Source organism: Malania oleifera, chromosome 6, assembly GCF_029873635.1.
Source record: "Malania oleifera isolate guangnan ecotype guangnan chromosome 6, ASM2987363v1, whole genome shotgun sequence".
Lineage (NCBI taxonomy): Eukaryota > Viridiplantae > Streptophyta > Magnoliopsida > Santalales > Ximeniaceae > Malania > Malania oleifera.
In genome coordinates this window covers 14745020-14757113 of record NC_080422.1, presented here as the reverse complement: position 1 = coordinate 14757113, position 12094 = coordinate 14745020, and the positions used below count along the sequence as shown (strand labels likewise).

The 12094-nt window shown below is 36.1% G+C and overlaps 1 protein-coding gene and 2 non-coding genes across 4 annotated transcripts; all 3 read right to left on the bottom strand.

The window, feature by feature from the left end:
* On the bottom strand, positions 1-90 carry LOC131159093 (small nucleolar RNA snoR114). The gene has a single exon (XR_009137704.1). It is a non-coding gene; the product is annotated as a small nucleolar RNA snoR114 (small nucleolar RNA).
* An 8-nt stretch (positions 91-98) lies between these two features.
* Positions 99-169, bottom strand: TRNAG-GCC (transfer RNA glycine (anticodon GCC)). Its single transcript has one exon. It is a non-coding gene; the product is annotated as a tRNA-Gly (tRNA).
* A 2021-nt stretch (positions 170-2190) lies between these two features.
* Positions 2191-11977, bottom strand: LOC131158340 (uncharacterized). 2 transcript variants are annotated; one of them, XM_058113140.1, is made up of 9 exons: positions 11623-11977; positions 11388-11501; positions 10899-10972; positions 10731-10833; positions 10010-10060; positions 4491-4644; positions 4252-4390; positions 2560-2687; positions 2191-2485 (listed from the first exon to the last, which is right to left on the bottom strand). In XM_058113140.1, exons 1-9 carry the CDS (start codon positions 11813-11815, stop codon positions 2470-2472), a joined length of 972 nt encoding a protein of 323 aa, XP_057969123.1. In that variant the 5' UTR covers positions 11816-11977; the 3' UTR covers positions 2191-2469. The 2 variants fall into 2 exon arrangements, with proteins under 2 accessions (XP_057969123.1, XP_057969122.1); XM_058113139.1 differs by having other exon boundaries at positions 2582-2687.
* Between the last annotated feature and the right edge of the window lie 117 nt (positions 11978-12094).

The window sequence follows — 12094 nt, the reverse complement described above, 5'->3', positions numbered from 1 at the left end:
GAGCTCGGAAGCGCCTGTTGTCATCCGATGAAGATCTGACGGTGTGTGATAGACCCATCTTCACATTAAGCGCGGTTGTCGTCACCGCTCCACAGGAATGCACCAGCCGGGAATCGAACCCGGGTCTGTACCGTGGCAGGGTACTATTCTACCACTAGACCACTGGTGCTTCGCATGTTTGTTACACCTCTTAATATATTTTTTACATTCGACGGAGCGGGTGGATTGCAATTCATGAAGTGAACGAGATGACGAGACTTTCATACCATCCAAATTATTTTGAAATTACTTGCACTTGGGTTCGGGTGGTTGGGAGGATTGTCAAGATCATTTGATCCTTGAATGTGATTTTGCTCTAGAGACTAGAGAGCCACAATTCCTCATGTCTTAAATGGGTTCACTATTTAATTTACAAATAAAAGATATTTATTGACATTAAATTTCAATAAACATCAACTTCCTTTTTTGAAGTTCAAAACTCTTGAATATATAGGGTTTAAAAAGGGATAAACTATAATGGCAAATCATGATGGGTATGTAGTAAATAGCCTCACCTTGCAATTTGCATGACTTTCGGGTCACACAGCAACAATTTTATCATTGTGTCAAAGCACTATATCTTTTACCCTTATTAAACCTCAAAGCTGTTGGGAAAAAATATAATATATATACGAACAAATTCCCACAAGTAAATCAATGGAGTAATGCAAACAATAAAAAAATTGAGACACAAGAAATTTAACATGGTTCCCTCAAATATTGAGGTACGTCCACGGGGCACGGCGGTCCAAATCCACTATCACCAAATATGTTGTACAAAATGGATACAAAAGGCATAAACCTTACAAATACATAAGAGTGTATAAATAAATGTAGTAAGATGGAAAGTTCTCACCAAATATTCTGAATAAAACTCCCAAAGAAAGAACCAACCAAAATAGCACAATCAGAACCTCCCACAAAATACTGATAATAAAACATAGCCGGAGTTGCAAGAAGAAGAAAGCAACAGCAAGTAGCTGCACTGGAGAAGATGATCGGCGCTGGTGGGTGGGCATGCTGCAGGTGTTGGGAGCTGGTGAGGTATCGTGTGTGTAGAAAACAGAATGGAGATTGGCAGCACTAAGAGGATTGAAAAACTGAATAGAGAAAAAAAGTTTGGGGGCAGCCACTATTTGCTGAGTTGTGCGCATGAAGCGCCTGTTGGGAGAAGCCCAGGAACAGCTAGGCATGGCAGATAGGCTTCTTGAGAAGTAAAACAACAGTAAAGAAAACACTTTCCAATCTCTTGGGTCCACAAAAGCATGTCATTATTTTTTGCCTAATTTATATAAAATAATCATTTCAACTAAAAGAAGTGATATTCACCGCCTCACTACCACTCCATGAACACCTAGAACCAAAGTGTGCACTCTCTACAATCGTTTGAAAAAACTACTCGAATTGAGTTGAGTGTATCAAGTTGAGTCAATACAGTAAATACTCGAATTCAAACTTGAACTCTACTCGAAAATGTTGTGCTCAAACCCGACTCAATTACAAGTTCATAAAACTCAAACTCCACTCAATTAAGCTTAATTCAATTATAAATTAATATTAAATACATGTATAATTTTTAAAAATAAGAAAATTTAAAAACCCAATTAAATTCAAAACTCGACTTGAGTCTTATTACTAAACTCGAACTCGACTCGTTAAAACACTCAAGTAACTTGAGCTCGAACATAATAAGTCAAGCCGAATCAAGGAATGAGCAGTCAGAATAATATACACATTTGACTCACTTACACCCCTTAAAATACCTTATATAATTTCTCCTACTAAATATTGCAGTCAATTGTTCTAGCCTTGGATTATTTGTATGCTAAAAAATTTTAATTACATTTTCGCTTTATCTCTCTCTCTCACACACTTAAAAATACTTGTCCTACTCTGATACTGTTTGAAAGTATATAATTTGAATTTGAAATGTGTAAATTTAACCAAAATGTAATGCAAATTTATATTAAATTTCTTCCATATACTACTTGAATATTTTTTTTGCGCTCAAGTAAATATAGCTTGGTTTTATGGGTTTGATACGTTCTCATTTCCATAATATTACAGGATTTCTCATCAATTGTTATTATTATCATTATATAAAGCTCCTGCCATTGACTAAAACATAAATCACAAAACCCTACTGTATAAAAAAACAAAATTGACTAAAAATGAAGACCAATTTTGATCTTCCATGAGCATGCTGTCTGGTTGTAAATTATCACTGTTGGCTCCAAAACAAACAGAACTTGCATTAAAAAAAAAAAAAAAAATCACTGTGGCCCGTCACAGCATTCGACAAATTTGAGTCTTTTGTCATATTTAATTTGCCAAATTTCAACATCGTATCCTCTATCATAATCTTTCACATATTGAGGAATCTGCGAAACATCGATGCGCTTGCCCACAAAGCATGCTAATGAAACATTTTCAGAAGCCCCAGATTCTACATGAACAGCATAAATCAATTTGACAAGGCAAACTTCATAGGGTAAATAAAACAAGGGATCAAAAGATTACATTCTTGAGCTTCCAGGCTTACCAACATCCTCCCTCAGATAACTTTGAAATTTTGAGTACCCATTTGCAACAACATCAAGATCATTGAGACTGAAATTGTAGCGCTTTTCCAGAGCTAAATATAACACCTGAAGCAAAAGGAATGAGTCTAAACTAATTTCTATAAGAGGGGTTCATATTTGAATGACTACTAAAATTGTTAAGAGCGCTAAGTGATCATAAAATAGAAGGCAGAAGAAAACATCCTGTGTAAATGCACCTCCTGCCCCCAACCTCCCTCTGTAACACTACAAATTTTAATTAACTCCATAACATAAGAAACACCTAAAATCAATAACACAATCTGCTTAATACGGTAAATGATCCAAGGGAAACGGTATTACATGTCAGAAAGATGCTCCACCGAGGGGTGAGCAAAATTTACCATAAAACAGAAATCGGTCTGAGGCTGAACCACTGTTATTTCAGTTCAGTTTTTCACTTTTCAGTTCCCAGGACCCCGCATACGCGGGAGCTTTGCGCACCGGCTGCCTTTTTTTTTTTTTTCCGCACCATTTAAATGCAAATTTTAATGAATTTTTCAATATTGTTCATTTGCTCTTTTTAACTTAACTGAACCTTGGCTAGAGTCCATGGCCTCTTTGATGGCTTCAATGGGCTATTGGGCTGTTCAATAAGTTTATTATTTTTCACAGGCTTCATCCTTTGTTTTCAAGCCCTGGGACACATGATAAACCTTTTGGGCTCTGTATTAACACCTGAGAATGACTGCACCAATTACAAAGAAAAATTTGAAAATAAGTATAAAACATAAACCAGACAACCGAACAACAATAGAACTAAACTGATGAACCAAAATTCAGTCTTCTCAACACTATTCAGCTAGGTTCAGGATAAGTTCAGAAATTATATATAAAACTGAGGGTCTGTTTTTGGTATTGTTGCTGTTTTCGGCTTTCTGTTTCTATTTCTCCCAATGAAGAAACATATTTTAAAAATGCATTTGTTTATATTGTCAGTTTTCAGTTTGTGTCGCCAGTTTTCAGCTGTTTGCCAAAAAAACTGAAAAACCAAATTTTATGGTTTTCAATTGTTTTGACAACCTATTACTAGAAATTTAATATCCATAAAAAAAAAATTTTAGACTAAATTATTCATTTAATAGACTTTTAAATTAAAATCAAAATTTCATGTCTAATAAAATTTTTATTGTATAGTAAATTTTAAAAATAGAGCAATTAAGTAAAATATTTATAATAAATTTTATTTTTATCATAGTACTTTTTTAAGTGTGTATTATTTGTATTTTTATTATTTTAATAATATTTTTATAAAATTATTTGCTGATTTCTAGTTTTAAGTTTCTATTTCTGATTTTTGGTTTTCGTTTCTCTAATTTTTGATAGTGACACCAAATGACCCTGAAGTTAATTTGGTTCTATTTGGTTTTTTGCTCACAACCAAACCAATACAGAAAATTACAGCCCTAACTCCACCCCAACCATGGCAACCGTAGTTTCCAAGATGCACATGAGACATCCAAATCCAGTGAGAATGATTCAAGCAGAGGCAGTTCGCAGTTAGGACTGGAATATATTAGTAGAAAATGATTCAGGTAAGAGGACTTCGCATATTCTATCCTCCTAGTTTCTAAGATATTCTACCTAACTATTTTATTATTTTGATCCGTACCTTATCCAAGCCCTCTGACATTAGTTTCTCCAAAGTACTGAAAAGCGCATCTGTCAGGTCATCACTGTAAATTACATCAGCAGCCACAAGTAAAGAAGCTTTCTGGACTTCCTCAACTTCTGACAAGGTCCAAGAATACCTGAACACCAGTCAAACAAAGCAGTTCATTTATTCCAATAGAATAAACAGCTTTCAATTAGTTATCTCATCAGAACATTAAGTATAAACAAATATTTCACCTTTTACATGGAGAAGAATTGTCTAGATTAACTATAGGGGGCCATGAATTCATCCAATCAAGCTCACGCACATAAACTGAATATTTGTTGCCAAAGATTCCAGAGTTGAGCTTAACATTCTTTGCACAGTTTTCAAGAATTTCATCACCATGATCTGTCAAAATTTAAATATGTTCATAGATCAATAAATTAAAATATATGAAATTAAGCCACACATCAAATTAAGAACCTCAAGATATATTTTAAATATCATACACAAGATTATTTTCTCTTAAATATGATATTCCAGAACCAAGATTGTATCAAACAGGTGATTACTTGTCTTATTCCATCTAAGCACATCACACTAATGCTGGATTGAATGCCTTATTAAGTCTTCTCATCTACAAGAAGCCATTGCTCTTTTCCTTTTCTGGGGGGTGGGGGGTGTTGAGTTTGGGATTGGGGGAGACCATGTCAAGGGGATTCCAACAGTGTACGAGTGCAGGTGATTTAGTTATTATATTTGGGGTATTTTTGTCAAATGAAATATCTTCATAAAACATGTGACTAGTGTGAAAGATGCAGACTGTGTCTGCACCTGCTGATCCCTTGACCCTGATTTGGTTGTTTCAGGGCTAATCAACTAGGTCTTCCACATTTGTGAGATTGTATATATAAAAAAGTGTTGCACAAATTGAAAGACCTAATCACATTGATAATATATGCCAAGAAAATATAAATGACCATAATATCCTCACTACTCTTAGTTACTAACACGGTAATAATACTAAATAACCAATTACCAATAACCAATAATACTCCCCCTCAAGAAAGAGCATAAATCATATGCTCCTAGCTTGTCAAACCAAGCACCCTTTAAAGCTATGGCAAACATAGAAGTTTCAATGGGCTTTGTGCAACTTTCTCCTAGATAAAATGATAGTCAACTTTGCTATGCTTCGCTCTCTCATGGAAGACTGAATTGGAGGCAGTGTGAATAGCAGTCTAATTATCACACTCAACTGCATAAGCTGAGATTGTGGAAAACCACATTCTTCCAACAATCCAAAATATTCTTCAGCCAAACAAATTCACATGTAGTCCTGGCCATGCCCCTATGTTCATACTCAACACTGGATCAAGCCACAAAAGTTTGTACCTTACTCTTGCAAGATACTAGGTTACCAGCAAGGCAGCAACAATAACACAATACCTGGTTGTGGATCTCGTGTCAAAGGGTGACCCAACCCAATCTGCTTATGTATAACCCTAAATATGAGTGTGATCCTAATCCTGATACAAGAGACCTCTGTGCAGATTTGACATATCACAAGATAAATGGCATCCCAATCTTGGGGAGAATCTAAGGAGTGGCTTACAAAATTTTCTCCAAAAGATATGTATTGTTGTGTGACTATGAGGTAGCTAAACATCTGGTAATAATTTGCTGTTAGGATTCATAGTGAGTCAGCGGAGTTGGATCCCAACAGCCTAGTATCATCTAAAAGATCTAGAATATACTTCCTCCATGACATGAGGCCCCCATACAAGATTGAAATACTTCATACCCAAGAAACATTTTAACAGACCAAAATATTCAGTCTCAAACTTCAAGAGAAATTTCTTCAAACTCTGAATACCTGATCATCATTACCTGTAATCACAACGTCGTAATCACAACGTCATCTTTGTACACAATCATCAAAATTGTACTCGCAGCAATATGGATAGAATATTGAATGACCTACAGCACATCATTGAAGCCAAACTCAAGTTGAACCACACTAAACCTATGACAAATCATGCTCAGTGATATTGCTTCAAACCATGTAAGGAATTTTTTAGATGACAAACCAATGCCAAGTTCCCCTTGAGCAACAAACTGAGGTGGTTGCTCCATATAGACCTCCCCTAAAGCACAATGTAGGAAAGCATTTCACATCTAATTGATGCAAATAACATTAACAAGTGGTGGCTAAGTAAATGAAAAAACAAATCAAGGCATGTTTGGCAATTGGGGAGAATATGTCAAAAAATCCAAATCATACACCTGAGTATATTCTTTAGCAACAAGATGGACCTTCAAACAAGCCAAAGAACCATTAGGATTAACGTTCACAATATAAACCCAACAACCAACCAACCATAGAAAAATCATTAGGAAGCGGTTGCAAGTCTGTTAACAACAATTTAACAAAATAGTAATATTAGGGAGACAAGAAATCATAGAAAATGAAATAAGAGATCAGAGAATGTGTACAAATGCGTTAACCTTTCCAAACAGCAATAGGAAGATCAACATCTTGGACAATTTGATCATCAAAAGAGAAAAGTTAAGGCATAGTATTAGAGGCTGGAGGAGGCCCACCTCCCTTGAATCACTGCTTAGGATACACCTAGAAATCAGTATGAACCACACAACTAGAAGGGCTCAAACTTGATGAAGATGCACAATGAAGTCAATGATGACTAGGCGAAGATAATAGGCCAGAATCTCGTAGGCTGTGCAGAGGAAGTGACACAATAAGTTAAGCAGGGCTCAAGGAATTAGAATAGTTTAATGTAGACTCAAAAGGTAACATTAGCAGAAAAAACCAAAAACAAGGCAATGCAATGTCGAACTATAACAGCGATGTCTCTTTTGAGTAAATGGGTAGCACAGAAAATATACAGTGCGAGGATCCATTTTATCCACCATAGAAGAAACTAATGGAAAAAGGAGCCACACCTGAATAGGAGGAGGTAACAAGAATAAAAGAGCATTTGGGAAGAGAACATAAGAGAGTATTTTACCCCTGAGAATAGAGGATGGCATGCCATTGACAAGAGAGCAAGAATGAGCACAACATTGCTCCAAAACACATTAAGGATATTCATCTAATATGGTAGGATATGAGTGACTTCTCTACAACTCCATTTTGTTGTGGAGCATAAGGTTAAGATAACTGAGGAATGATAACACGTTCAGTTATAGGTAGTGAATTGGATACTGAAGTGCTCCTTAGCATTACCATATGATGTATCCAGACACATAAAATGAAATTAACTCTTTTATCTCAAAACAAAAGAGACAAAAGTGATACTTGAGTAGTTATCTACAAAAGTGACAAAATATTTGAAACCCAACTTTGACACAATCTGATAAGGATCTCAAACATCAGAATGGACTAACATGAAAGGTCTTAATGACCATTTATTGATTCAGGAAGCAAATTAACACAATAATGTTTTCCCAACTGGCAGGACTCACACTAAAGACTAGACACGGAACTCAAAGTAGGACTCAACTATTTTTAACTTGCCCACGAAGGATGACTAAGACAACAATGGATTTGAAGTGTAGTAGTAAGAGTGTAAGCAATAGAAGGAGATAGTGGTTCAAATAGTAAAGTTCACCAACCTCAAGTCCTTTGCCAATCATCTTGCTCATCTTCAAATCCAGAATGAACAACAAACAAGAAAGAAAATTCATGGATTTTGTAATCTGCTGACTGACATAAGATTAAAGGGAAACTTAGGAATGCACAAAACAAAATAAAAACAGAAGAGGGAGTAAGATTTCCTGTTCCTGTTCCAAAACCCATCACAAAGGTAACATGAGGCATTAGGTAAGCTTTCAGGAGGCAAAAAGAAATGGGTTATACAAGTCATGTGGTCAGTAGCGGCTGATGTAAATCACATGGATTAGTGGGAGAACTGGAGGGCACACAAGCCGTAGGGTTACCTATTAGAGCAAGAGATGCAATGAGAATAGAAGCTTTCTGGGATGCCTAATACTGCAGGAACTTTGAATAACCTCCCTCTGAAATAGATAAAGTACGCTCCCAATTTGCTGAACCAGGAAGAATGGCCTCTGTGGTGGCTGCATTGGCAATGTGTCAGGGTTTACCAAGAAGATCCCAACTATGCAATTATTTGACCTCCTTGTCCACATTGAGTACATGTGTGTGGCTCCTCTGCCACATCCATCCCATCCACCAAAATACTATAAATTCACAAAATAACCCTAAATTATCTAAAGTACTAAACTTCTAAAATATCTAGGATTTACTGATTTAAAACAAAGTTAGAATTTTAAAATCTTCAAACGAAATACAATTGCCCAAAATTATCCACAATTGATCCTCCTTCCACAACCATTTCCCACAAAAAGAAATATCTTATACTTTACAAGATACTCTGCAAGAGAGGGGACCTAGGTCTAAAACCTCCCCAAAGCCCCACTTCAATGAGAAATATAGCAAGTTTATGTAATGAAGATTTTTAATGGACAAACAATCCCTCTTTTTCCTCTTTCCTCGATAAGAAGAAAGAGTTAGAAAATGACAGCTCAAGTAAAACAACACAAATGTAGCTCATTAGATGTAACCAATTGACAAATGAAATTCAAGAGTACATCTACGAAGAATAGTCGAATAATGTATCAGGAAAGTAAAAGAACAGATCACACGCTTCGCATTAGATAATACGCTGCAGTTGCAGTTTAAACACAGATTTCTCAAAGATGCTAATGAGCTTCATCAAAATTGTGAATGCAGTAAAGGCATATGTTCTGTATGCAACGCACTTCAATAGCAATGATCACATAAGTCCTTATGGCCTTCTATCAGCACACAGGGTATACCTAAATGATTATGATGCAGTAAATTATTCCTTACTGAAGAACTCCTAGTTAATTTGAATAAGATTATTGCAACAAAGTAAAACACGATGGAATTGCAATCTGTTGTAGCAATTAAGCATGAAATAAAAATATCCCACAAAAAAAAATCACATAAATGACACCATCCATACCTACATAATTTTATGCATTTTTTCCAGCTAGATGAACTGATATCCTGCCTACTCTTCTAGAAGTCCTCATGATTAATTAACTAAATCAGAAAGAGAGATGCAAAATGGGTGTTTTTATTTGTTTTTTCAGGTATAAAGAGATGTCACAATCAGTAAACTTTAGATTGGACCATTCGGGCAACAATTTGTAGTGTGTCCTCATGGTAACATTTCCAGTGGTATAAACAAACTAAAATGTGTTTCTCAGCTGCAGTCTCAGAAAGGGAGGTCCTTCATACTTTGGAATCAACTCAACATTGAAATTCAACCACTAAGTGGAATAGTCCATGGAAGTTTATGAAAGAATTCAATTTTCATTTAATTATTTCACCACCTTCTTGACAACCAAATGCAAAACAGGCAACTCTACAAGAGAGAGAGACAGGTGGAGAAGAAGAAGAAGAAGAAGAAGAAGAAGAAGAAGAAAACAAACCATGGTATGGGTTCTCACTTCTCAGGTATAATGCAGCAGAATACTGATATTAAGCTCTTGGTGAGCAGCCTTTTTCCGGGAGAGGGACTAGGGAGCAACTATGCATTGATATTATATATTGCCATCTAAACACAAGTGTAATTGGTAGTGCATATATTGGCATCTAAACACAACAATGTCAACCCCAGATGGTTAAGGCGCCACTGCAAGCAATCAAAAATTACACAGGAATAGAAGTATGAATGAAACCAAGGCAGTTTTCATGCCACACCTGTTAGGAACACAGTTTCAGCAACACGTGCTAGTATCATACCAACCAAACCTGATATAGACAGTGAAACAAAATCAGAAATTATTAATGTTTCATACTGACTGTTTTGGAGAACTTGATAGCTGAAATAAAATTGTATAACCAGCATATTGAAATATATTTTACATGACTAAATAAAATTATCAGTACTTTGGAAGGAATTCTAAAAGAAAACAATAGGCACAAAATCATCTTTTTTTACCACAGACAATGAAAGGGCTTGAATAATCAATATTTTTTTTCCTTTAGCTTTCTAACATTGCAGATGATGCAAATTGCAATATATAGAGTCAAATTCTGATCTGCCATCAACTTTTTCTAATAATGATGAGGAAGTTTAAATGTTCTACTGAAATGAAGAAGCTTAAAAGTTCTACTGATTCACAATTAAAATGAGTCATGATTCATATATATATATATATCAATTAATAATACAAAACATATTTCAATTGGATTTCTAGCTTCTAAACATATTTTCTTGACCTAACATAATTCACAGTACACTGAATGGTCAAATCAACTCTGAAAATTCTCATTGGAAGAAGGTTTAGGTATCAGTTTACAGGTCAATGGTGTTTATATGTTTTGAACCCTAGAACACCAACCCCAATCCACTCCTCCGTTCTACAGAACACAACAACAGCTGAATCAGGGAAAAAAAGGCAACTGATGCTTAACATACCTGTTCCAGCACCCAGTTCTAATGAAACAATTCCATCAAACTCAGATGATGTAAACATCTTATGCAACACAAAATCAGCTAACACCAATTCTGCTCGCCAAACCTGGCAGAGAAAATTAGATAATGCATATAAATCAAACAGAAAGCACCATATCAGACCATTCATACCTGCAAACCAACACATGGAATTGATGATGTAATATTATGCTGGATGGTCACACTAAAAATCTGATTAGATACTCCTGCGCATGAAAAGATATGCTACTCAGGATCAATTCTCTTTAAAAAAGAGATGCATACATTATGCTATTAAATAGAAAAGTGTTTTGTATGAGGATTATTTTTGCCTTTCAATTGTCACCAATCACCATTCCATACAGCTGTCCAAGTGTTGGGTTCTACATTCCAATCAGCAGTCAGCACTCAGTAGTGAGGAGTGAACCTGAACCCAGACTGTTCTACTCAATTTGCATTGCCCATCTTAATAGTTTTCCAAAGAATTTAATTTATTCCCATTCTAATAGTTTATCCAAAGCTAATATTGCGCAAATCAGCAGCCTAAGCTAAGATATTGCTTCCACAACTATTTCCCTTTGTCTAAGCATATGTTACTCTGGAAGTTGCTAGGATAATTCACAGACGCATACGATAACTCACCGCTGCGTCTAGCTAGAATGAGATCGCCGTCTTCGTCCAACCCGATTGGTTGTTCTGTTGATGCACCTTCATCCCTAACTACATCAAGGTCTCTGCTCCCAAAACGCTCAACTCCTAAATCATCGAACAATTACAGAGACTTCCAACCATTAATAGAAAAGCAACACAAGGGGAATTGATCCCGATGACGAAGGAAGCTGATTTACTGCTGAAAGAGCTGAAGCTCATTACTTACCAGGTGGAATGGCGAAAGTGAAGTGCGTGATGTAGGGACCAGAGAAGCCCGGGGGGCAGCCCAAGTGAACCTCGCTCATCACCACCTCCGCCGCGCAATGTCCGCCGTACCATGGCGTGGACCCCCTTGAAATTTCTACCGACGAAGACGACGATGATGGCGATGGCGGCGGTGATTCGGCTGGGGCATCCATTAACACATCATAATAAGATGAAAAGGAAATTCTATGTCCAATCGCAGCGCAGATTGGACACTTTTCTTCACAGATTCATGCAAGAGCAGAACAGTTCTAGAGGCGTTCCTTCGCAATTCTTTCGAAAATTTGACGGGCTCAAAAATTATGGAAATAAAAATTAGAAATTGTTGGTGTATTTTAATATTTATTATGTACATGGAAAATGAATGGTATTTTGTGCTTATAAAATAGACCCTTAAAGTATTAGCACAATACACTTATTTCTTATTTTCATTC

Bases quoted from the DNA above. Each gene is read 5' to 3' on its own strand.
- LOC131158340 (XM_058113139.1), bottom strand. From the start codon at position 11,815: ATGGATGCCCCAGCCGAATCACCGCCGCCATCGCCATCATCGTCGTCT. The intron at 10,973-11,387 runs GTGAGTTATCGT...TTTCATGCGCAG, and splicing joins CATTCTAGCTAGACGCAGCG to GAGTATCTAATCAGATTTTT. The intron at 10,834-10,898 runs GTATGAATGGTC...TTTCTCTGCCAG, and splicing joins TTCCATGTGTTGGTTTGCAG to GTTTGGCGAGCAGAATTGGT.